The 21,292-nt window shown below is 41.6% G+C and overlaps 2 protein-coding genes across 2 annotated transcripts; one reads left to right on the top strand and one right to left on the bottom strand.

The window, feature by feature from the left end:
• Positions 1 to 9,494: 9,494 nt before the first annotated feature.
• On the top strand, positions 9,495 to 14,764 carry kdelr3 (KDEL endoplasmic reticulum protein retention receptor 3). Its single transcript, XM_049562093.1, has 5 exons — positions 9,495 to 9,906; positions 10,333 to 10,433; positions 10,723 to 10,881; positions 12,457 to 12,709; positions 13,221 to 14,764. Exons 1-5 carry the CDS (start codon positions 9,816 to 9,818, stop codon positions 13,262 to 13,264), a joined length of 648 nt encoding a protein of 215 aa, XP_049418050.1. The 5' UTR covers positions 9,495 to 9,815; the 3' UTR covers positions 13,265 to 14,764.
• A 252-nt stretch (positions 14,765 to 15,016) lies between these two features.
• Positions 15,017 to 19,046, bottom strand: LOC125879918 (GTPase IMAP family member 7-like). Its single transcript, XM_049562084.1, has 2 exons — positions 18,701 to 19,046; positions 15,017 to 16,580 (listed from the first exon to the last, which is right to left on the bottom strand). The coding sequence occupies exons 1-2, from the start codon at positions 18,732 to 18,734 to the stop codon at positions 15,529 to 15,531; spliced, it is 1,086 nt and encodes a 361-aa protein (XP_049418041.1). The 5' UTR covers positions 18,735 to 19,046; the 3' UTR covers positions 15,017 to 15,528.
• Between the last annotated feature and the right edge of the window lie 2,246 nt (positions 19,047 to 21,292).

Genomic DNA, 21,292 nt, shown 5'->3' with positions numbered 1-21,292 from the left:
GCGAGAGCTTGTTTGAGTCATGGTTTCTAGGCTAACTCTCTTCGAGGAACAACAGAGATGATACTGCAACAGGTGGGAGACAAAGAAAGTATGGGGGCTCGGGAATAAAAGTGGTTGAGTTGCCGTCATAGTTAAAAACTGTGAATCACCACCGTGATTACAATGGCACGCAGGCCTGTTACTCTAAAAGAGCCTGTGAACATAATCTCTGTTACATTCACTCCAACGCAGTCAAAACTCCACAGCTCTGTTAACACATGTTAAATGCCACATCAACACAGAGTTACGCAGCAGTTATTCTGCCCTGCGTCGTACTGTGGTGAATTGCACTTCAACTGCCAGCACTGGAGTCTTGATCAAATTTCCCCTAGGAGACAATGAAGTGTATAGCATCGCATCGCATTGTATCGTATCGCATCATATCCTAACTTGAAGTGCTATGGTGTTGTTGGGCGACCTTTCATTAAATTACATTACAATTTTAATACAACTTAATGATGGAGGACTGAGCCTGTAGACTAGAACTGTATTAGCTGTTGCGATGAATACTTGTTGAGCAGAGAGATGACAGGAAGTAGAAGGAGACGGAGATGGAAGTGACAGGCAACAAGAGGTCATACGCAAGCCAGGGCCATAGAGTGCCGAAGTCACGCCCCTTCCGGTAGAGCTCATGGGACCTTAGATCGGAAAAAATATGAATGGCAGTGAATGAGGAGAGCAATATTATCTTTTGGTCCCGTTTGAGTTGCGACATGAAATCTAAATATGTTGTTAATGAATTTAAAACATACATTTTAAGGTCAAGAAAGTCATACTTTGTGGTAAAACTGTTGAGATATAAGCTTTTTAATTAGAAAGACTCAAAAGTACACAGGAGAAGGTCGCGTATGTGACGTCATAGCTTTCGCTCGCTTCCTGCAGCTTGGCCTCCCCGCTGAAATTCCACTGTTTTATGATTAATCAAGTTATGATTGAAGATGTCTGTGTGTTTTGTGCCAGGTTGCAGTCACTCCAAGCTGCAGGAAGCGAGCGAAAGCTATGACGTCACATACGCGACCGCCTCCTGTGTAGTTTTTCTAATTATGTTCTTTTCAAAAGCTTATATCTCAACAGTTTTACCACAAAGTATGACTTTCTTGATTCATTAACAACATATTTGGATTTCATGTCACAACTCAAACGGGACCAAAAGATAATATTTCTCTCCTCATTCACTGCCATTCATATTTTTTCCGATATAAGGTCCCATGAGTTTCACCGGAAGGGGTGTGACTTTGGCACTCTATTGTGGTTAAGGGTCAACACCTTAACCTCCTATAGGCCACCTGGGCATCTCATCATCTCTAAATTCTGCCCAGTTGCCAGAAAAAAAATGTTGGCATTGTATGTTTCTGCAAACCATGAATATGTGACATTTGTATGTATCATGGGCTACATTGTTTATATGACAGCTCAGATTATATGTCCATGTGCTGACTTTCTCATCAGGAAGAGGGGACAGTGGATAGCGTGACACCTAGGAGAGATGGCTGCCAAACAGCAAACGGCAGCAGACCGCTCTTAGGGATCAAAGAAAGGTGGGTATTTTTAACAAGAGCTGGGGACATTTCCAGCCGTGAATGTACGAAGTGAGCAGTTTTTGTTAACAAGAGGTTGGGATATTTCAAGCAGGATCTGCACCTACAAAAGCAGGTATTTTTAAGGAGAAGTTGGGACATTTCTCGCTGTGTTTGTAGCGACAAAAATGGGTATTTCTTTAAACAAGAGGTCAGGACATTTTGAGCCATTTGTAGCATCAAAAACAGCTTTTATTGACTAAAGATTAGGGCGTTTCTAGCCAGTACTGTAACTAAAAAAGCAGGTAGTTTTAACAAGAGTTTGGGGCATATTCAGACGATTTTGTAGCAACTAAAGTGGTTATTTCATTTGACAAGAGGTCGTGACAGTTCCAGCCATTTGTAGCATCAAAAGGTGGTATTATTAATATGAGGTTGGGATATTTCCGGCCATTTTTGTAACCAAAACATGAAGTATTTTTAATGAGAGTTTGGAGCATTTCCAGCCATGTTTTAAGTGGCAAAAGCAGATATTTTTAACAAAGGTTTGGGGCATTTTTTAGCCATGTCTGTAGCAACAAAAAGCAGGATATTCTTAACTAGATTTTGGGATTTTTCCAGCTGTATTTGTGGCAACAAAAGAAGGTATTTTCGGACATTTCCAGCTGCAGTTCTAGTGACCAAACTGCATATTTTTCAACAAAACATGATGTTTTCCTAACCCTGACCAAGTGGTTTTTGTGCTTAACCTAACCACACTTTATCCACAGCGTTGTCACAACAGAAACAAAACATTTCAACATAACTGCTACGTACAATGCCAAAATTTATTCTGGCTATTGGGTTGCAGTAAATGAACCTTAAAATGTTTGTCATTCACAGCCATATCATTAATACTAGGTGGGAGGATTATTGGCATTATTCTGCTGGTTGTAAAAGACAAAGTCCCATTCAATAATATTAGATGTCAAATCACAGGCAGTAAAATGAAGCAAATGAAAGTATAAAAATGAAAAAGTATGACTGCATTTTTTTTAATAAATGCCTCTGTTGGAGTGTTTGAATGTAATGCTGCGCCAGGTGCCTATAAGTCTATTTTGTTGTACATCCTTTTTTTGTAGTTGCAATATTACTCTGCAAAAGGAATTACAGCAAAATGGAGAAATAGTACCTCAAGACTGTACTTAAGCTACAGAGAGGGAGTAAATGTACTTTGCACTTGTCTTTATTTCAAAGCTCATACAGTTCCCCTGTTCTTTATGCACGCAGCTGCACCAGGTTCATAACATCAGTTGGAGTATTGGCTTTAAAACTAAAATGTATGAATTCTTAATCATCTGTTTGCATATAGTATCTGAAAAACAGCAGACCTCAGTAATCTGAGCTTTAGTTATGGTGCTGTTACAGTCATTCTGCTGCCTAATGAAGATTGACACAGTCTCATTATGCTCAATAGAACAAAAAAACAAGAGACATTTTCTAGTTTAATTTAGGATTCCTTCATCCAGACTTCACATGGCTATAGGAAATATGAATTGAGCCAAACAGTTTCTATGGAAACGGCCCTCCCTCCCCTCCTGCCCTCACCCACAGCTCCCCTTTAGCCCCCTCATGGTTCCCTCCCTCTTCCTACCTCTAGCTCTCCCTCCTTCCCTCTCCTTCTCTAAATTACAGAGCGGAGGGTTACCTCTTTTCAAAATCTCTCTCTCTGAATAGGAATGTGGGTGTGCATCTGCCCATATGACAAATACACAGAGGAGGAACGAGGGGGCGGATGGAGACACAGCAATGAAAGTAGCGGCAACAGTGAGGCAAACAGAAACTTCGAGGACAGACGGGGGGAACTTCCGGGGGGTAACATGTACACAATGAAGGGAATGACACTTGTGAATGAAGTCTGTTTGAGTTCTGCTGCCGTGGATGGCATGATGAGAACTGTTCAAGGGTCAATTAAACATGACAAGGACTGTGTGGTAGAAAATACTGGAGCCTAGTTTAGTACAGTTTTAGTAATACAAAAGCTTCAAAAGAGAGTATGAAGCAAGAGTTACACTCAAGGACTGCACCTACACATCAGCAGTGGCACCCTCGGAATTTTTTTATAGGGGATGGCAAAACTATGTCAGTATGAGAGTGAAGGAATCACATACCGACATACTTTAGTTTATTATTTTACAGTTAATATGACTATTGGTACATTTTGAGTTCCACAACAATCCTGTTTTAACGTGTTATGTATCTGTACATGTACATTAGGCAATTCATTGTTCTTCAGATAGACTGGTTGTCATTTTCCTTAAAAAGACAAATATACAGCTTTAATTTAAAGGAATATATTGATAGTAGGGAACGAAACATCTACGGGGAATAACACAGAAGAAAGGAAAATTCCAAAGTCAGTATGTCATTAGTATGAGAGATTTGAAGAATGATTTTGACAATTTTCTCAAATTTCTTAGATTCAGCTCCTGAGAAATAGCCTTCCTCTTGTCCCAGCCCAACTAGGTATCACCCCGAAGCCGTCGAAATCCCGTGCTTGGGCAGTGACTTGCCGTCTGACGAAAGTAGCTGTCCTTTAACATCGGCATGATACATGGCCAGTCGCCATTATAGTTTAACTACGTTTGGTGGCGGGACATGAGCATAAGTTTAAGGCAGTGAAGTTTGTGCAGGGTAGGAGGGAGGGATGGTGATCCAACAAACACTGACTTTCATCTGGAGAGTGGTGTTTGCATTCTGTAAGGTTATAAAGCCAAACCTAACCACGTGTTTGTATTGCCAAAACCCGACCATGTGCGTTAGTTGTTGGAGGAAACAAAACGTCAGTTTGCATTGTCGTGCTGACGTAGTAGCCTGGAAATCCAGACTCAAATCTAGAAAGAGTCTGGCCCTCAGCGATACACCCTTCCTACCCAAGGGGCGGCACTAACTGAGGCATTTCACATGCCGCCGCACGCAATTGAATAGCACGATGGCCAATCAGAGCAAAAAACAAGGTGACGTGTCATTGCACGTATGCATCGGTTTGCCGACCAGTGGGGCTAGCTGATATATTATGCTTTTGCTGTATCCCGCTGGCAAAACAGCAAAAACATCCTTCCTGGAAACGAAGGCTTCTAGGGCAGTCTTCTGTTCCTCTCTCAAGGAAAAAGATAAGTGTAGTTGGCTTAGCGTTTCTTCCAAAGCTAAATTGAATGGACGCGGTCCTTCGGCAGCTGCCATCTTGGCTGTTTACTTTTCGAGTCCTACAGCGCAGCGCTGTCCTCATCATGTTACGCCCGCCCAGAGCATGTTAACAGTAAATTTCCTGTGAAAATGGAAGCGTATTTTGAAAGAAGACAATGCATGTAACAGGCAGAACTTGACACAGCGTCTCAGAACGTCAACAACCAACACACCCAGGGTACCTTGCACGTCGTATGTGGACGTGGAAAGTCTATGACCAAACGTCAATATGTGACGAGGTCGGAGTGAGAATGTGTTGGCAGGTTAAAGGTCCACCAATCCTAACTGTAAATCCAGAACAGAGAAATACATTGATGTTTATAAGCATTTCTCTGAATTATTTCTTAAATTATTGAACATGTAGAGTTGGGAAAACAGAGGCAATGCTATGTTAGGAGCTTTTCTTTACCCTGACTTTGAAAACTGGATTGGAGGAGACTCTTAAACTATGTTAAAGTCGAACAAAGATGTTTTAAAGTCTTAAATATGACTTAAATCGTAGAGAGTATATTGGCTTAGAAAACTGTGATAATGCGCAAGCTTTAAAAAAAACCCTCCAGGTGGTTAATTTAAACTCTGCATGACTATACCTTAAGTCTCATTTTAACAGTAATCACAGCCTTTACCAGCTGTAGTGTCAGCTCTCACAGCTGAGTGGAGCCTTTGCCACGCAGCGTTGGTGGTTTTCAGACACTAAATGACTGGGTGCTATAACAGTTAAAAAAGATGGGCTGTGTGTGATGGGAGAAAAGGTGGAGAGGGAGGGCGGGTTGCAGACAGACAGATCAGTCTAGCATCTGAGGAGGAGATGACAAGGCAGACAAGACGGACTCCTCGGGGCAGACCGTACTGTGTGTATGTATAAATAGCTGCTAATCAGGCCTGGGTGTCAGATTAGTTCCCATAACCTTGTGTTCAGCACACACCCACTGTGGTAGCCGATGTATGGGTCAGCTCTGTCTAGAAGATGTCCTCTATAGTGCATTTGTCTGGAATAAATCACCCATAGTAGGATAGAGAAGCATAATTGACTGCATGTTTTGTATATAACTGTTTGTTTCTTCTTCTTGCCTCCATCTTCATTGCTCATTCATCACTCTTACTGTCTGCTGTATCAGATTTGACACAATATAAACACTTTTGCTTGAGAATAACACTCAACTTGAACAACCCGGTGACATAAATAAGAGTCCAGGCTCTGTGCTGGATGTTTCAGGGGTGTATAAAGAAGCTGTGTACTCCTCATCGGTGTGCGGCGCCTCCTCACTTCTCTGCACCACCACGGATGCAGTCTAAGTAGGCTGAAAGCATTTCCTCTGTAATCTCAGGTGCCCTGTGCTGATTTTACTGCATCAAACATAAGAGTAGGATGCCGGGGAGCAGAACGTGTGTGATGCCAGAATTCAGATGCAATTTGTGGATTAAGAGGGAGGACGGAGGAGGAGGTGGAGACGGTGGGATTGGGGGGGGTGAGAAATGTAGGGCGAGTGGACTGTGATTCAGATATAGGAGGGAAGGGAGGCAGGTGGAGCTGACGTGCCAGAAGACGGTGAAGACAGAGAGGGTGGAGAGTATTTTGAAACACTGAGAACTATGAATACATACAGTACAAGCCTTTGGGTGGATAAAAAAAAGATTTGGGTGAGATTATTTTAGCATCACAAATTCAAGTTTGGATGCTGTCTGACTGTGGCATTTACCTTAAGAGATAGTCCTCCATTTGCACACATCAAAAAAAAATTATATTCATTCTGACTCATCTCAGTCTCATTTAAATGAGAATAACACAAATAGAAACAGTTCATCAGACAGCCGGAGGAGACTAAAATCATCTTTGCCTGTGTGGGATGAGATATTTTCAAATTACAATCTGTCACAGATAATTATTCATCGTCTGCTGTGAAACACGATTGCTAATGAAATCCACTAATATAATCCGTTCGAATCATTTCAATATGATCTGATAAGTACATTTTTTTCATCTAATTACATTTAATTAAACTTATTAACGTCTCAGCCTGAAGACAGGTACATATTGGTGTGTGATTCATGCAGACCATCTGCCAAAGATGATAAAGGAGGAAGGTAAGATAAGGCAATTTATTTGTAAAGCACTTTTCACAGACAAAGGAAATTCAAAGTGTTCGACGTGATGTATTAAAGCCATTGAACAGGAAATACAAATTTAAATACAAATGAAGGATAAGAATAAATAAAAGATGGCTTAATAAATGCAATATGGATAATCATGAATGTTTAAGGTTAAGATATTGGCAGAGGGGAATATTGATATTTTTAATCAGGATTTAATAGATATTGATTGATCTTTCTGAAAAGATAGATCACACCCTTTGGCTCTGGGGATAAGATGCTGACTATGGACTGCAGTGTCCACAGTTTAAAACTGGCTCAGGACCTTTGTTGCACTTCTCCCTCCCTTGTTTCTGTTATCGCTCCACTATAAAGGAATAAATGTCCCCTAGGATTATAATAGGTCTAATAAATTTGACTACTTTTAGACCAACTAAATGCGTAACCAAAAAAGTTATTCTGCATTTCCCCCATTGGGGAAGATCGTGCATTGGGTACTGTGTACCTCTATGTATTTTTATCATCCGGTATTGCCGGTATTGATTACTTTTTTTTTTTTTTTTTTAATGAACATATTTATTGGTATTTTCTTCACATTTTAATGTAATTCATCATGGCGACTAATGTAAAATTGTCCTTTAGGGGATTAATAAAGTTGTCTTGAGTCTTGAGTCTTGAGAAGTCTGAAGCTCCTTTTACACTGCCTCTTCAAGGCATGCCGTTATGCTGCCTTGGCATTCTTTATAAAAGGTACAATTGTGTAATGGGTTGACAGAGTTGTCTTATCTGTCAGCTGGTAGTGGAGGTAGTAACAACGCCTAAACCATGTCTATGGAAAAGGGACAGCCAGCAGGACAGCATCATGCGTGGCACATGTGTGATGTTATGAAAACGTGTTTTGCGTGCAACCCAGGGAGATTTGAAAAGCAGCTACTAGCAGTTAGCAGCTAACTTAAAGAAGAAGAACAGCAGCTTAAAATGTCCACAAATTGGAAACAAAGAGGTCTGGGAGCTCTTTATCCTTTGAGCAGAGAATGAGCTCAGCTCCCATGAACTAGGGACGGTAAATGATTGTTATTGCCATTTTAACGCCATTGTTATTGTGTATAAAGCACTGCCGACGAGTATGTTATATGTCACACCAGTGGTAGACGCTGTTGAGTTACAAATCACGCTTGTCACCCCTCTTTTGCCTCTGCGATGCCGGCATGCTGTGTTACATCTTACACTGGAGCCGCATTAGCACAACTTCTAATATGGCGGATAGCGAACTCCAACCCACAGAGATTCAGTGAGAAGTTATAAAAGTGCTGAGAGCTGAACACACACAGACTTTTAAAAACACCTTTCTCTTTGGTCTCCTGCAGACAAAGGTAAGTAGAGTCTCGCCACATGCACGGCTTGTTTAGGAGGGAGAAGGGGGGTTTGCTGCAGTTGGCGAGACGATACTGCTACCTTCTTGACGGTGGGCGGCCTGGCTTTTGGACCTACTCCTGAGAAGGTCTATCTCCGGCCTGGCTTGGCATGGCACGGTGCTTTTAAACTGACAATGGAAACACAAATCAGAGCAGCATGGCTTTAGAAGTTTACGTGGGTAAGACTGACAATGGAAAAAGGGTACAACTGTTCCTTGGTACATAGGTCACAGTCTTGCAGTAGTAGTCTCATGATAAACAGAGAGAGTGACAGCAGGGCAAGGAGTGGCTGAGCAAAGCAATACACGCCACGCTGCTCTACAATTAAATGAGATTTTGCCCATTTCAAATAGTGAAAAAATATATAAGTCATGTTCATGCTGAGCGAATACTGACATCCCTACAGTTACTTGAGTGCTTGAATACTCATGCCCATTCCTAGTTCCTACCTATACTGACAGATACCAATGACACAACAGTGAACCCTACAGGACTAATTAGCATCCCACATACATTTTACACCAGGAATAGCTCCTACAGGCATGATACCACTGTTGTTTGGTTCTGTGTTAAAATGCAAAAAGAAAGAAGAAGCATGATCTCTGTGCATGATCTCTGTGTATGAAGGGTTTGTGTGTCTTGCTTCCATAAGAGAGGTGCTGGGGCCTTTTGCAAATTTGTGCCCAGGGACCCATTGTTTTGTAATCCGCCCATGGATCAAGTGACAGTGATCTTAAACTGGAAAACAGAGACACAATTCTCAGTTTTTCTCAGAAGAATGGAAATCCAATAAAAATCTATTTTAATTATTTCCTCATATTGAACAAAATGATAATTCATTATTGCCTGCAGTCTGTCGCCATCTTCTGTTTAATCAGGGCTTTGCTTCTTGATGGCCCACAAACAGCCTTACAGCCAGTTAAACCATTAGCATCAAGTTAGCCAGAGACAGTCAGGCTACACCGGAAATATAGAGTTTTGCTTTCAAAATAAAAGAATGTAATCTTTTAAAGTAACACATTGCCCGGAAATATTTATCAGAGTTGAATAATTGATAAATATAACCACAAAATGCGTAGTTTTCATAATATTTTCGTGGTTTATTGGTGGTTTACTGTCAACAGAAGGCCGAGTGTTGCCTAATGAGACTTTTACTCTGAAATAAGTGAACCGGAAAAGGATACATTTGTTTGACGCAGGCTAGCTTGACGCTAGTTGCCGTTGTCCGAGCTGTCAGCCACGTCACCTCCTCTTCAACAACTTTCCTCCCGGACCTCTGCGGACACAGTTGAGTTTATGAGTGGACTCAGTGGTCATTTTAATTGTTTTACTACATGTGTGTCGATAACGCGCCGACAAGCTACCGCACAGACTCGGAATTCGCTGTGTAGCTGTTAGCTTTTTAGCTTTTTATCCGCTCGTCATTTGTTTGCAGTCGCAGAGCTTATTGTGGCTGTGACCAGTGTCCAGAGGACGTGTAAGGCCTGTCAGGAGTTTTACAGAGGTTTTGCTAACTAAGCGGAACACAATGAACATCTTTCGTCTGGCCGGTGACGTGTCACATTTGGTGGCTATCCTTATCCTGTTACTGAAGATATGGAAGTCCAGATCCTGTGCTGGTACGTTGACTCTGACATCACTGCACTTTAACCTACAGCTATGCAGCCTCACGGCAGCAGTATGCATGCAGCTATACAGTATATATAGTAGAGGTACAGCAGAAGTGTTATTGTAGATGTCAGTTAAGTTCATTATGGAGGGTGTGTGCATCATACTGGGGGTTCTGCTGGAGTGGAAGCGACGTGGCAATGTTAACAAAGCAATCAGCTGCCTGCTCCACCTATAATACAGCAGCCCCAATCTTTATGACAAGTCACATCTGCAGTATAGTTGTCTTCTTTTGTTGTTTAAGCATACAATTAGATGAATCATGACATTTACTTCTTGTATCTGTGAGCTGGCCTGCACCTGAGTGTGGTCATCTGCTTTTAATTGCACATTAGACAGTGGTTAAACTCGTTTTCTCTCTCTGTCTCTCTCTGTAGGCATCTCTGGGAAGTCTCAGGTGCTGTTTGCGCTTGTGTTCACCACCAGGTACCTTGACTTGTTCACTGTCTTCATCTCTGCGTACAACTCGGTCATGAAGGTAAGTGTAGATCACACACAGTTTCAACTTTGACCCCAGTTAAAACACTCTTTTTACTCAAGACCTGCTGGGACACTGATCTAGTTTGAAATCCAGAGTTCGTGTCCAAATGCTGCGGATATGACACACAGGTAGAGGCACACCAGCTCAATCCAGGTTCACCCACACACTGTATGTAGTAACTGCAAAACAAGTAGTACTCAGTCTGTCTCACTCACTAACAGTGCAACACAGTGTTTACACAGACTTTCATTGCCGATGTATAATTAATATTCTACTGTGCTCTCAGGTGGTGTTCCTGTCTCTCTCCTATGCCACTGTGTACCTGATCTACATGCGCTTCAGGAACACGTACGACTCTGAAAATGACACCTTCCGTGTGGAGTTCCTGTTGGTACCAGTTGTCGGGCTGTCCTTCCTGGAAAACTATGCTTTCACCCCAATGGAGGTAAACAAGCACTCAGACAGCATCGTCAATAAGTTTGGGTCCTGGTAGAAAAGTTTGAATACTATGAGATCACACGGGGCTTATAAACACGCAGTTTGGGGGATTTATGTTCAGTTTAAAGGAGCAGTGTGTAAGAGTCGGGGGGATTTTGTGGCATCTCAGTGAAAACTTCTCCTGCTTAGAATTTTATTAGTGTTCATTGCCCAGGAGGTTTCTACTGTAAGCTGAATTATCCACAAAGGCCTCTTCCTCTCCAAAACAAATAGCTCAGGTAAATAAAACTGGTAAAGCAGACTAAAGCAGTTTCACATCACCAATGTGTGTTTCTCTGACACTTTGGCTCATCGCAGATTGGCCGTCAGCCCAGCACCTGCTAATTCGTGCTTGCCTTTTTTCTTTGATGACTTAAGATCCAGATGCTCTGGAGGTTTTTAACATGAGCCAATTGATCCACAGAGGTCTATTCCTCTGCAAAACAAATGGACCTGGTGATTTAAAGTGGTGAAAGCAGTTTAAATTTAAAAAAAAATCTGCATGACAAGTTCTCTCTTCTGGAGAGAATTTAGTTGGAAGAACATGTCTTGATTCTTCTCTACTCCAACGCAAAAGACTGGCTATTCCAATCAGACAGCTTGCTGGAGATCATGTGGCAATGTAGTAGCTAACCACTTTCATATTTTCTGGAATTGCCCCTCTGTGGCTCCATTTTGGAGAGCTGTCCACGGTGTGCCAGAAGCAGCCTTTAAGAAGAAGGTCAAACTCAATTTCAAAACCATGTACCTTGGTGATCTAGAAGAGCTTCGCTGGGCAAAGCCAGATAACTATCTGATTTGAGTGTTATTGGTTGCTTGTAAAAAAGCCTTGACTAAAAAGTGGCTGAAAACGGAAATTCATTTTAATTCCATTTTGCTGTTCCTCTCCTCTCTCTCTCTCTCTCTCTCTCTCTCTCTCTCTCCTGAATGTAGACTTGAGAATGTAAAATGTAATTCTAAGAAACAAAAGATATAAGTGCACACGACTGTTCAAGTACGATGCCAGATATACAAAACACAGATCCTCCAGATCCTCCCCAGGATGTCTGTTTTCTCCCCCTCCTTGTTAGGGTGTGTCTCTTTTCATTTGTATGATTACCTTAAATGAAAACTCAATAAAAAGTAAATGACCAAAAAAAAAAAAAAATCTTTGCTTGTTGCTGCTCGTTATGGAGGGTCTTAACTACGGCAACCGACACGAAAGCGCGAATGCCCATGTCTAGTACCAGTGTTTGGTCTGTTTACTCTGGGCTACTGTAGAAACATGCTGGTGTAACATGGCAGACTCCAAGGATGAGGACCTGCTCCTTATGTGTCTCATTGTAAAGTAACAAAGCACAGTGATTCTTATTCTCAGGTGATTATACATTAAAAAAACATATTTATTTTATTATATTCCATTTCTGCCAGTATAGCCCCCTAAATCCTACACACTGGACCTTTAAGTTCAGGTTCTGGGTTAGGTGTTAGGTGTTGTATATACCTCCCAAACAATACAGCGTCAGCAGAAGTCATGTATCTCCCTTTCACTGATTCCATCCAGATCCTGTGGACCTTCTCCATCTTCCTGGAGGCGGTGGCCATAATGCCGCAGCTCTTCATGATCACCAAGACCGGCGAGGCAGAGTCCATCACCACACACTACCTGTTCTTCCTCGGCCTCTACCGAGCCCTCTACATAGCCAACTGGGTGTGGCGTTACCACACCGAGGGCTTCTTCGACCAAATCGCCGTGGTGTCCGGCGTCGTGCAGACCATCTTCTACTGCGATTTCTTCTACCTTTACTTCACAAGGGGTGAGTAAAGACTAATGCAAAGGGGATGATTTATTGTGGAGACCTGTGTCTGATTTCAGCTCTGTTGTCTTAAAAACAGGGGGATAGTCCTATTCCACAGAGCCCCAGCTTTTATTTTGACTTATCTTGAGTAGTCAATCAGTCACCTCATTTATGAAATAACAAAAATAATGACAGAAGCTCATCATAATTTAAGTTGTCAAAGCCCAAGATACACAAAATAGCATTTTCTTCTGACATAAAACAGAGCAAATATGCATTAATTAGACAACTAGGCTGTGTGTTGTGCTGTGTTATTAATTTTTATTTCAGCTTCACCACTTGAAGATGATGACTATCCTTCTTTGCAGCTGTTAAAGCAAAAATCTGGTTAAGAGACTGGGAATAGTGTTTGTTGTTAGCTCACCTGGTGAAAAGAGGAGTGGGAAAAGTTTAATTTTGGAGGTTTCAAAAGCAAACTCTCGTCTCATGCCTCCTTTGTTCTCCATCTTGGTCCTCTGCCTGTCCGCAGTGCTGAAAGGAAGAGGAAACATGAGCCTGCCGATGCCCATTTAAAACCGACGTCTGTGTCGTTCATCCACCCGCCTGTGCCTGCTACAGCTCAGCGTCTGAACACAGACCTCGCCCTACAACTGTACATGTATTTAGCAAAGGGACTAATGGTCTGACACCATTCTGTAGACCAAACTGTGTGCACCTCTAGAGATTGACTTTCTGTGTGATTGGTACTTTGTGTGTGTGTGTGTGTATGTGTACGCGTGCATACATACACTGTTGTTGTAAGAAGTTTGCAATGTATGTTTGAGTATTTTTTTCTTCATAAGATGCAAATGTGACACTGGAAAGGTGTCCCCTGATGATGTGCATGTGGAACTTAAATCCAGGCAAGTGAGTAACACTATGGAAACTGTGTATTTGTCTTTACTTTCCCTTTGAGACTTTGGAGACTGTTAGAATGTTGAATCCACAAAATTGTAAAACATTTAGATTGTATGGAGTTTTAGATCCAGTCTCTCTTGAGTTTAAGGAATACTTATTTTCCTATGTTTTTGTGTCTAAGTGACTAATGGGAATGTTTTTTAAATTGATCCAGTATTGAGAGACAGCGATGCAGTCAGCAGCTACAAAACAGGCTGCAAATGACCACTTGAGGCATTTGTGCACCCTAACTTTACGTCCAGTGTTTGTTTTGGCCACTGACAGGCTCAGATTGTTTTTATAGGTGTCTGACAACATTATGGAAAGGATCCCTACAGAGACAGACAGATTTTTGAAGAGTAAGATCCTTTTTGTTTAGCCAGAAACAGGCGCGCAATTGGCATCGCCACACCAACCAAACTCCATTTAAATACACAGCGATTTTAGCTAGTAGAGAGCCAGCATAACTTCACATCTGACTGGGTGAATTAAGGGTTTATTTTAACCAGACCAGAGCTGGTGATTGTTTGAACGGTGGATTGAACAACCAAGACGGCTTTTTAAGTCAGATTTTGTTTCTGTCAACTTTGAATAAAGTGTGTTTTAAGATGATAAAATCACTGTTTTTTTAAATGGAGTCTGGTTGGTTTGGTGATAGGGATTTGGGGCTGTTTCCAGTCAAACAAAAAGGATGTTACTCCTCATCAAAAAAGTCTATCTCTGTAGGATCCCTTCCATAATGCTGTCAAACACTTGGAATAATAATCTGAGCCTGCTGGTGGCAAAAAAGGACTTGTGAATTAAAGATGTGCAATTGCCTAGTAACGTTACATTGCATCCTGTTTCGCCACTGCTTGCTGCAGCAGTGTTGCTCAATACTGGGAGTTTCAAAAATTGTTGTCTCCATTTGTCACTTCATCACAAAAACATATGTAAATAGGATCCAGGTTGAAACGTCCCAATGTTGCCCTTAAAAGCTGAAAAGTGCCCAGAGTTTCATGTCAAAGCCTCCCACACGTTATCCAAGTTTGACAAACTCAGTCTTGCCTCATGATTTACAGCAATGACAAATATTGTAGTTTCTATTTTTAAATCGTACACTGCACTCTTCCAGTCAAGTCAGTTTTATTTATATAACCCAACATCATAAATTTGCCTCAAGGGGCTTTAAAGCTGAACAGCTTCCACAAAGTGTCTTCTTCTTTGGATCTGTAATGTAAAGACACTCCCTGAATAGCTTACTGTATATGCAAATGATAAGTCCTTTCATGATTTGCCAGGTATGTTACTTTTTATCTTTTTATATTTCTTCTTAATTGTTGTCTTTTTATATTTCAGTGTATTTCTTTAAGGGAGAAAAAAGGGCTAAACATGTTGTCACGTGTTAAATGAAGCCAAAGATGGAACAGATAACTGCTGCAATGTTTTAGTCAGACAAATGTTTTTGTTCTTTCTGGGTTGGTACTGCGACCAAACTGTCTTCTTGTACTGCGGATAAAAATGGAAAAATGGCCGGAGAGCGTGATGAATTTCTGTAAAAGATGACACAAATGTTTTAGTTGCAGTAAGTTGAATTGGACACCATTTTTATGACATTACATTTATTATAACGTGAATTCTCTCAGCTGAAAGGTGTTGCTGTGGTTTTTGTGAACAATCCACATGGAGAGCAACGCACCAGGATGTTTGCCTTTCTGTGGAGTGCACACACATGCACACACACGCACATGCAGTCTTATTTTACAGGATGTTTTTAAAGTAGCAGTGCATCGTGTTGACGGTAAACAAAGCTTGTTAGCATTAGATGCACAATGAAAACAAAGCTCTGACTTTTTCTTTCACACATCATCAACTCTGTGTTGATCTTAGGCGTCATGGCGGTGAGGGATACTTGACCTCGTTCAGTGAGGTGTTTTCAGGAAAGTTTTTCTGTGCTTATATAACACCTTGCCTCCTTCCCTCACAGCTCCTCCCACCGCTTTCGCAGCTGAAGTGATGGAGAGTGGCGACGCCGCCAGAGCTGCCGCCCTCTCTACCACCTTCACCTTCTTCACAGCCTTCCCTTTCCCTTCGTCCTTGTCCATGATCCCCGCCCCCTCTGCTGCACCTTTCCCCACTGCAGTCAACAGCTCGCACCAGAAAAGCCTCTCCGCTCTTTTCCTGGCCTCTTCTTCCTCCTTCCTCTTCTCCTCCTCCTCCCTCCTCCTCTCTAACTCTGGTCCCTGCTCCTCTTTGCCTGTAGCCACCTTGATCGGAGACTCCATCCTTAGTCCTCTTTGTCCCCGAACCCTCTCTTGCGCCTCCTTGATGACCCTCTCGGCCTCCGTGAACATGTCGTTGCTATAGCAACCGCCTCCATTGTTCTCCACAGCCTTGTTTATCTTCTCCAGAAGCTGTGCAACCTGCTGTGAGCGCGCTGTCTTGTCATGTTCATGATTATTAAAGACGTGATACCCCCCGTGGCAGCTGCTGACGAATTCTGACAGCTCCTCGCTCTCTCCCAGGAAGTCCTTGATGCTCTTGCCCTGCAGCTGGTCCCCACAGGTGAACAACACCATGGTAAACTTGGTGGCTCCGGGCCCAAATGTAGCCTTGATCCACTCTAAGGCGTCCTTCTCCTCCTGGGTGAATCTGCCAAGTTGCAGGGTCACTAAGAAAGCGTGGGGTCCCGGAGAGGACAGGGCGACGCACCGTCCCACCTCTGCTATGACCTCCTCAGTGGACAGGTGTGTGTGGAAGAAGCCTGGAGTGTCAATCACAGAGATACTGCGCCCGTCCACTGTCCCAGTCTGTCTCGTGCTCTGCGTGGTGACAGAACAGGGGGAGACGGTGACCCAGAAAGCCGGCCTGCCCAGGATTGTGTTGCCTGAGGAGCTTCTGCCTGTTCCTGTCCTCCCCAACAGGACGACCCTCAGGGGTTCAGCCTCTGATGGAGCGAGTGATGCTTCACAGGCTGTAGCAAGATTCAAGCATAGTACATGTATATAATTATCACTTTATAATATTAGTATTATCCAGCACAGTGGTCCCCGACTGGCAATGGTCCAGTGTATAGGATTTGGGGGCATCTTTTGGCAGAACTGGTGTATGTTTTACTCCTCATGCCTAGGGCTGAATCCAAATATCCCCCTTCTGGACTTGTGGACTGAGTCCTTGAGGACTTCACTTGTACATAGTGTGACGCATTTACTGTCATCACGTAAAGTCAGTGAAGGCAGAGACTGCAAGCAGCTGACAGACAGCCCTCAAGACTGTTTTACTTGTTGCCGTGGAAACATTCAACTATCACTGCTGTCATATTCATATATATGTCATATAAGTTGATGAATAGTGCTGAACTCATCTGTTCCTGCAGATAACAAGATAGGCTATTAATACATCTCTATATAACAGGATACTAAATAAGGACAGGACTGTAACTCGTTAAATTGGGTATTACTGACATTAGAAGACCTTTTTTTGCTGTTTTCTGGACAATTTATGTATTTATTTTAAGCCTATTTCACTGTGCTGCCTGATAGGCTTCAATGATAACATGCATTTTCAGTCCCTCTACAGCCTGTATTTCTACATATTTCTGTATCAGGATGTGGCTGAATATTATTTCTGGCCTATACAATTCAAGTAGCATTTAATAGGCCTAAATATCAATAATTATTTTACACATTCATAGGGTTTTTGTGGCAGTTGATAAAACTACAACGTCACGTCCGTAGGGCAATGAATTGTGAGTTATTAAATCAGTGAGGTCTGCTGAAGTCTGCGTCCCAAGCGGACTCTCGGCAGACGTCCAGAGAGTGCACTTGGGGCGCAGACTTCAGCAGACCTCACTGATTTAATAACCCACATGTCTGCACCCGAAGGAGACTCTCTGGAAGTCTGCAGAGAGTCCACCTTAGGCCCCTTGTGGACTGGATGAATTGTAGACTTGGACAGTCCTCAGCACTCCCAGATTTCCCAAGAAGGTGCCCGCAAGGTCTGCCAGTCCGCAAGTGCGATGAAGTCCAGACATTCAGCCAAAGGCAAGCGGTCCACTTCCACTGAGTCAGCCTTGTTGTTTCTACAATTTAAACACCGGCTCTAGATAGGGCCTTTCACATTTTCACATCAGCCATCATAGCTCTCCTACATGCCTGGCACACAAGAGTTTAAGTTCTGCAACCTCACCGCCAGATGCCACTAAATCCTTTACACAGGACCTTTAAAACAGATTTATGTATATATGAAAAAATAATTATATACAATTTAAGATCATATTTGGGCTGATTTATAAAGCATGGATAGATTGTTTGATTTTAAATATGTTAAAAATGTTTTAAATGACTTCTATTAGTTAGATAAAGGAGATTAAGGGGGAAGATTAGCATGGGACGTTATTGTTCCTAGACTGCCTTATTCAAAGTCACATTTCTTTATTATCATTGTACAAACACAGCGAAATTCAGGTGCACTTAAAGACTGGTCTAATTTATAAAAATAACTGATAAATAGAAATAAAATAGCAATAAAAATAAATAAATAAATGCCTCCATTCCACTCACATTCTACACATTTGCAGATACACTCACTCTTTGCCAACGTATGCAGTTAAAGTGGGATTTAAAAAAGGGCTCATGCATATTATTGCACATTAAATGAGTTATTGCACTTTAGAAAAAGAACTGTAATTCACATTGATGTGAAGTTAATATTCCTAGACTGGTTTATCAGAGTTGTATTCCTATTCTTAGATTAGATTTATATTATGTTCTCTTTAATTTGATACACACATTTATTTTATCTCTGTCAATTTAAATTTAATTTAATCATTTATTTATTTTATTTTAAAAAGTTCCTTTCTCTTTTCATTATTTTTGACGCTGTTCCAATCTTAAAACACAAGCCAACATCTCATGTACTATGTTTTACATCTGAATTTGCACAAATTTAATTATATGATTCTTAAATATTTATGGAGATAAGAAATATGTATAATCTCTGGCTCAATACAAATAGTTATAATAAATGATTTTTTTTTTGTTTGGATATCCTGCCCTGATCACCAACCTGGTTTGATAACAGTTATCGACATACCTTTATGTGACTCAGCATTTTCGGATGACGACATCCTCCCAGAGAGACAACAGCAAAGCCTGGGGCCTGTCGGTGGGCCTAAAATACAGGTAACCGAAAATACAGGAGACGGATTCCGTAGGTTTCCTCTGCGTCTGAGATTCTTTCTGGCTGTTAAACTGTCATTTAATCAGCATCAGGAGCATCAGAGCAGCTGCAGTCCGAGGAAGAGCACAGATGCTCCACACTGCCACCACCACGCTGTAAACCCCTGAAATGATGTCAGCATGCAGTGAAGACCACCACATCAGACCACTGTTATTTAATATAAATAACTCATAAAACGATCAAGAACACTGATGTTAGTGTTGTTACTCAGGATAATCACACAATTAATGAGTTAAAGTCGATATTATAACGATTCAGTGTTGTAGTTCCTCATTGTGGCCACTGGAGGGCAGTGAAATCTCACAAATAGTCTCAGGTCAACATTTACTACTCACTTCACATAAATACAGTATATTTAAAATAAAACAAATAAAAGAGACAGCTGTGTTCTTAACATCAGCTACACAGAGGCAAATTGCAATTTTACAGGTTACAGATCACCAGTTACCCAGTTAAAAATGTAGTAAAATTCAGTCCATCGTGCACAATGCATTTATAAATCTCCAAATTGTATTAAATGCTGACAAAACAAAATATATGCTGTTCTCCAGAACCCAAAACATTAACCACAGGACTCTCCAAATGTGCACTCTACATGGTACAATCATTAAACATACTTAGCCGTCTGGATTGATGATGAATTCACCTACAAACCACATGTTGATGCACTAACAAGGAAACTATGAATTACGCTTTATACAGAAACTGTCCTGTTTTATTTTATCATGTAGAAAGAAGACTGCGGAAGCAAAATTTCTGCCAGTGTTAGACTATGGTGATGTAATTTATTGCCATGCAGCAGCCTCCACTGTTATGCCCCTATATGCTGTTGTCTACAATTCAGCCCTTAGATTTATAACCGGACACAGCTATGGCACTCATCACTGTTTGCTTTATCAACAAGTGGGTTGGCCTTCTCTTTCTATTAGAAGGGACCAGCATTTGTTTTTATTTATTTATGAGGGACTTCCTCAAAAATTGCCCTCATATTTGATGTCACTTATTGGCTGGAGAGCTGACTGGTTAGTGCTGCAGGTTCCTAGAACTAATGCTGATTTAGGAAAGATTGCTTTTAGATTCTTTGCACCACACACCTGGAAGGAATTGCAGTGTACTTTGAAGCTTGATACTCTGATTCCCATCGGTCCATTCAGAAATCCCAGTCAGAAACCTGACTAATATATATATACTAGTCCATACCCATTGGTAGCTTTGTCACCTTCTACCTATGCCAATCCTCAGTGCCTATGTGCAGTTTCACATAGATTGACCACGTCAGTGAGTAGAAAAACGTGGGACAGACAGAATGACTGACTGACAGAATGACACACTGACAGTTTCCATGATTATGTACAGCATACCATACCATGACTTAGTCATACCAAAAATTAGAAAAACAAAACAAAACATTGGGCCACAGGGGGAGCCACAGCGATCGGTCACATTTTAGCCATTTGTAAGCATTTTTCTGTTGTTATAGCGCCACCCAGTTGCCAATTAGAGTTAAATTTCTCCAGTCACCTTGAGGCGTCCTGTTCTACATATCTACCAAGTTTAGTAAAAATCCATATGGCGGTTAGGCCTAGATAAGAAATGAGCTCTCTAGCGCCCCCATTTTGTTTGATGGGGTCAATAATGGAGGGGTCCCCTCAGATTATGTGTGCTCATATGCCTACAAAGTTGCATGGTGATGGGTGAAACCCTTGAGATGTTATACACCTTTATGTGATGAGCCACGCCCTCCACAATATTCATTGCCTTATAGAAGCTCAGTTTTAGGAAGTTTTCCAACTTTTGCCAAGAGGGAACTTTAGATATTGGTCCCTAGATTATGTTCACCCAGTTTCATGCAGATCGCTCAAACTTCATAGGAAGAGATTGATTTTAAGTGTTTTTCAGAAAATTCAAGTTATGGGTTCTTGAGGCAAATGTGTTCCTCATGAGGAGAGGCATCTCTGTGCAAAGTTTCATGTCTCTACGACATACGGGGCATGAGATATGCCCATTCAAAGTTTGCAATTTCAATCGGTTGCCATAGCGCCCCCCTTTGGCCAATTGATCAGCGTGGTTCGGAAATATACCAAAAGAAGGAATTCCTACACAGCATAAGGACATAATGATTGTTATATTCTGCATATAAGCTTTACACTGAAAAAAATACATTTGGATTTATCCCTTTGTATTCACCAACATATTGATTAATAACTGTACTTCTGATTTTTTTCTCAATACCTGTTGTAAAGACTTCCTTTCCTCTCCTCTCCTCCTGACTGGTTCCTTTCCCCCTTTGTTCACTCATTAACCTGACTGACTTCACCTGAGTGCACCATTGCACTCATTCTTTCGTCACCACATGGTGTGGCATTGCTGGTGAGCAGCTTCCTTCTCTTTAGTTTATCCAGTGTGTGATCATTTATCCTTATTAAGATGGACATTTGTTTAATT

This window comes from Epinephelus fuscoguttatus, linkage group LG19 (assembly GCF_011397635.1).
Source record: "Epinephelus fuscoguttatus linkage group LG19, E.fuscoguttatus.final_Chr_v1".
NCBI classification, from domain to species: domain Eukaryota; kingdom Metazoa; phylum Chordata; class Actinopteri; order Perciformes; family Serranidae; genus Epinephelus; species Epinephelus fuscoguttatus.
The sequence above is the reverse complement of the archived record's forward strand: the minus strand, read 5'-3'. Positions and strand labels throughout refer to the sequence as shown.

Coding starts and splice junctions, on each gene's coding strand:
- kdelr3 (XM_049562093.1), top strand. CDS start 9,816: ATGAACATCTTTCGTCTGGCCGGTGACGTGTCACATTTGGTGGCTATC. Junction 10,882..12,456: donor ATGCTTTCACCCCAATGGAG/GTAAACAAGCAC, acceptor GATTCCATCCAG/ATCCTGTGGACCTTCTCCAT. Junction 12,710..13,220: donor CTACCTTTACTTCACAAGGG/GTGAGTAAAGAC, acceptor GCCTGTCCGCAG/TGCTGAAAGGAAGAGGAAAC.
- LOC125879918 (XM_049562084.1), bottom strand. CDS start 18,734: ATGTCGTCATCCGAAAATGCTGAGTCACATAAAG. Junction 16,581..18,700: donor AAATGCTGAGTCACATAAAG/GTATGTCGATAA, acceptor ATCTTGCTACAG/CCTGTGAAGCATCACTCGCT.